The sequence below is a fragment of the Babylonia areolata genome, chromosome 12 (genome assembly GCF_041734735.1).
Source record: "Babylonia areolata isolate BAREFJ2019XMU chromosome 12, ASM4173473v1, whole genome shotgun sequence".
Lineage (NCBI taxonomy): Eukaryota > Metazoa > Mollusca > Gastropoda > Neogastropoda > Buccinidae > Babylonia > Babylonia areolata.
This window is the reverse complement of record NC_134887.1, coordinates 31,631,357-31,636,356: the sequence shown is the minus strand read 5'-3', so window position 1 is coordinate 31,636,356 and position 5,000 is coordinate 31,631,357. Positions and strand designations below refer to the sequence as shown.

The window sequence follows — 5,000 nt, the reverse complement described above, 5'->3', positions numbered from 1 at the left end:
GGAGGAAGAAGAAGAAGAAGAAGAAGAAGAAGATGATGATGAGAAGGAAGATCAGAAGGAAGATGAGAAGAAGAAGGAGGAGGAGGAGAAAGAGGAGGAGGAGGAAGAGGAAGAAGAAGAAGAAGAAGAAGATGATGAGAAGGAAGATGAGGAGGAGGAGGAGGATGAAGAGGAAGAAGAAATGGCAGAGATGACCTCAGGGGCCATAGTGGGCAGGGTACCTTGCCGTTCTGGTCAGGACAGAAAGAAATAAAGACACAGTTCAGTTTACTTAGGTTCCTCAAGGAGGCGTCACTGCGTTGGGACAAGAAGAAGATTAGGAGAAAGAGGAGGAGGAGGAGAAGGAGGAGTAGGAGAAAGAGAAGGAGGAGGAGAAGGAGGAAGAGGAGGAGGAGTAGGAGAAGAAGAAGAGGAGGAGGAGGAGGAGGAGGAGGAAGAAGAAGAAGAAGAAGAAGAAGATAATGATGAGAAGGAAGATCAGAAGGAAGATGAGAAGAAGAAGAAGAAGAAGATTAGGAGAAAGAGGAGGAGGAGGAGAAGCAGAAGAAGAAGAAGAAGATGATGATGATGGGAAGAAAGATGAGGAGGAAGAGGAGAAGGAGGAGGAGGAAAAGAAGAAGAAGAAGATTAGGAGAAAGAGGAGGAGGAGGAGGAGAAGGAGGAGAAGCAGAAGAAGAAGAAGAAGAACAACAACAACAACAAGGAGCAGAAGAAGAAGAAGAAGAAGAAGAAGAACAACAACAAGAAGAACAAGAACAAGAAGAACAAGAACAAGAACAAGAACAAGCAGCAGAAGAAGAAGAAGAAGAAGAAGAACAAGCAGCAGAAGAAGAAGAACAACAACAAGAAGAAGAAGAAGAAGAAGAAGAACAACAACAACAACAACAAAAGAAACAAGAGCAAGTGGCCTTTTTTTATTCTGTCATTTCACAGAGGACTGACCGTACAAGCAGTGGCCCTCAGGAACAGCGGCAGCGAAGCCAAAGTCAGCCACCTTGATGAGGGGGGGAGGGTCCTTGTTGTCCTCTGTGGCAGTGGGGCTTCGTACCAAGATGTTCTCCAGCTGTGTGGGGGATGTGGGGTGGGTGTGTGTGTGGGTGGGTGTGTGGAGGTGGGGTGTAGTTATTATAGAACATGACGTGATGGTGGGGTGGGGGGTGGGTGGGGAGTTGATAGGATATGGCATATCATGGATATGGCATGGCATACACACACACACACACACACACACACACACACACACACACACACACACACAATTCGACCAACACACCAACAACTTATATACGCATGTGTCGGCGCACACACACGCACGCACACACGCACACACACGTACACACACACACTCACGCGCACGGACATGCACGCAAACACACGCACAAACACACACACACACACACACACCACAGATACACCAATGATAATTGTTATGTAACTTATAAGTGGTTTTCCACGTAAAACATGTCCAATTGCTCTACAGAATGAAAAGCAACAACCAAATTACACACAAAAACCCCCCACCAGAAAACAAACAAACAAAAACCGACGCGTAAAACATATATTTGAACACCAAAATGAAAGCGTACATGTATGCATGATTCTGCACAGACACACAACCGAACACACAAACACCAACTGATGTTCATGCACACACACACACACACACACACACACACACACACACACACACACACACACATAATTCCACACAACATAACACTCATCATGTCTGTCCCCACACTATACTTCCTCTTGCTGAGATAACATAGTGATTCTGATTCTGATTCTGTTTCTCAGAATGCAATGGGAATTGAATCTTATGTGATCTCTTAAAAAAAAAAATCAAATACATACGTCTGAAGAGTTTATACACTAAGTGTTCTTTATGCATAAAGCGTTCATAGATATGTCAATGTAAACTTGTTGTGTAACTTTATAATTCTCTGTGATCTCTTGATTATTTAAATACGTACGTGTTTTTCAAATTCCCATTTCATGTTCGCATTATGACCATGAGCAACATAACCACGTGGAGATAACAACATTGTGTGGAGTGATGGCCTTAGTAGTAACGCGTCCGCCTAGTAGGAAGCGAGAGAATCTGAGCGCGCTGGTTCGAATCCCGGCACAGTCGCTAGTATGTTCTCTCCCTCCACTAGACCTTGAGTGGTGGTCTGGACGCTAGCCATTTTGGATGAGACGATAAACCTAATTGCCGTGTGCGGCATGCACTTAGCGTACGTAAAAGAACCCACGGGCAAAACTCAGTAGAAAAAAAAATTCACTTCGATAGGAAAACAAATAAATTGCAGGAAGGGAAAGAAAGAAAAAAAGAAAGAAAAAAGTAGCGATGGCACTCTCAGTTCTTCTTCTTCTTCTGCGTTCCCCGTGATCATGGTCTCAGACTTGCAGTCCTATGCTGGAGATGAAGGTGGTGGTCTTGATGAGATCTTCTTTGGTGCCCCAGAGCTTTTCTGCCAGTGTGGCTCTATAGGGCCACTGCTGCGTCCGTGCATCTTGATACAGGGGGGGCAGGACTGCAGGATGTGCTCCGGGGTTTGTGGGCCTGTCTTACACGGGCAGTCAGGAGTGTGTGACAGCTTTATTCGGTACATGTGGTCTCGCAGGCGGCAGTGCCCCGTGCGTAGTCGGAATATGATTGTCTGCTGGAATCGCTGCAGGTGAGGCATCTGGTCATCAGGTGGATGGCTATGTTGTTGCTGGAATATATTTTTGAATTTTCGGGCACTTTCAGTGTAGCGACACGCTCTTCCCGGGCAGAGCAGCCCGAACATCAGACAGAGAAATCTGATGTGACTTAAAAGAGTGATTTATATATATATATATATATATATATATATATATATATATATATATATATATATATATATATGTGATAGTCAGTCCGGTGTCCGACTATGACCATCAGAACAGCAGAGGAGGCAGTAACTGCTGTCCCGACTATTTGGGCTAGAATTTGATTATAGTGGAGAGTGTCTTGCCCAAGTACATCCCCACTCTCTCGGCCAAGAGGATTTTAGGACAGTCGGCGTTGGGATGGTTCCCAAAGGCCAACTAGCCCACAAGGCTGCAGCACCAAGGGCCAGTGCAATTTTGCCTCCTAGGAGTGATACACAATACACAATACACAGCAGCACCCACTTGGCGCGCTGAAAAAGAACCCATGGCAACGAGAGTATTGTCCTCTGGCAAAATTATGTAAAAAGAAATCCACTCTGATAGATACACAAATATATATAAGCATGCATGGGTTACGTTGCTGGTCAGGCATCTGCCTAGCAGATGTGGGTGTAGCGTGTATGGATTTGTCCGAACGCCGTGACGCCTCCTTGAGAAACTGAAACTCAAACTGAAACACAGTACACAATACACAGAGTTGAGATGAACTGACATGTCTTGACATGACACCACACTTAGACCTGCCTTTAAATCTCGATGAACGATCCTGTGGCTATGAAGAAACTCCACCACCTGTAACAACTGTCGCATGATGTGTCTGCACACGACAACAACAACAACAACACCTGTAACAACTGTCGCATGATGTGTCTGCACACAACAACAACAACAACAACACCTGTAACAACTGTCGCATGATGTGTCTGCACACGACAACAACAACAACAACAACACCTGTAACAACTGTCGCACGATGTGTCTGCACACAACAACAACAACAACAACAACAACACCTGTAACAACTGTCGCACGATGTGTCTGCACACAACAACAACAACAACAACAACAACAACACCTGTAACAACTGTCGCACGATGTGTCTGCACACAACAACAACAACAACAACAACAACACCTGTAACAACTGTCGCATGATGTGTCTGCACACAACAACAACGACAACAACAACACCTGTAACAACTGTCGCATGATGTGTCTGCACACAACAACAACGACAACAACAACACCTGTAACAACTGTCGCATGATGTGTCTGCACACAACAACAACAACACCTGTAACAACTGTCGCATGATGTGTCCGCACACAACAACAACAACAACAACAACAACAACACCTGTAACAACTGTCGCATGATGTGTCTGCACACAACAACAACAACACCTGTAACAACTGTCGCATGATGTGTCCGCACACAACAACAACAACAACAACAACAACAACACCTGTAACAACTGTCGCATGATGTGTCTGCACACAACAACAACAACACCTGTAACAACTGTCGCATGATGTGTCTGCACACAACAACAACAACAACACCTGTAACAACTGTCGCATGATGTGTCTGCACACAACAACAACAACACCTGTAACAACTGTCGCATGATGTGTCCGCACACAACAACAACAACAACAACAACACCTGTAACAACTGTCGCATGATGTGTCTGCACACAACAACAACAACAACAACAACAACACCTGTAACAACTGTCGCATGATGTGTCTGCACACAACAACAACAACAACAACAACAACACCAACACCTGTAACAACTGTCGCATGATGTGTCTGCACACAACAACAACAACACCTGTAACAACTGTCGCATGATGTGTCTGCATACAACAACAACAACAACACCTGTAACAACTGTCGCATGATGTGTCTGCACACAACAACAACACCTGTAACAACTGTCGCATGATGTGTCTGCACACAACAACAACAACAACAACACCTGTAACAACTGTCGCATGATGTGTCTGCACACAACAACAAGAACACCACCACCTGTAACAACTGTCGCATGATGTGTCTGCATACAACAACAACAACAACACCTGTAACAACTGTCGCATGATGTGTCTGCACACAACAACAACAACACCACCTGTAACAACTGTCTCATGATGTATCTGCACACAACAACAACAACAACACCTGTAACAACTGTCGCATGATGTGTCTGCACACAACAACAACAACACCACCACCTGTAACAACTGTCGCATGATGTGTCTGCATACAACAACAACAACAACACCTGTAACAACTG

General features: G+C 44.8%; 1 protein-coding gene across 3 annotated transcripts in view; it reads right to left on the bottom strand.

The window, feature by feature from the left end:
• LOC143288148 (phosphorylase b kinase gamma catalytic chain, skeletal muscle/heart isoform-like) overlaps window positions 1–5,000 on the bottom strand; it is a 55,600-nt gene that overhangs the window by 25,999 nt on the left and 24,601 nt on the right. For 2 of the 3 annotated variants that reach the window (XM_076596441.1, XM_076596443.1), the window contains exons 5-6: window positions 3,445–3,517; window positions 943–1,063 (exon numbers count right to left, since the gene is read on the bottom strand). In XM_076596441.1, the coding sequence (XP_076452556.1) occupies window positions 943–1,063; window positions 3,445–3,517 (194 nt within the window). Of the gene's footprint in view, window positions 1–195; window positions 231–942; window positions 1,064–3,444; window positions 3,518–5,000 lie in introns of all 3 variants that reach the window. The other variant, XM_076596442.1, reaches the window with a different exon arrangement.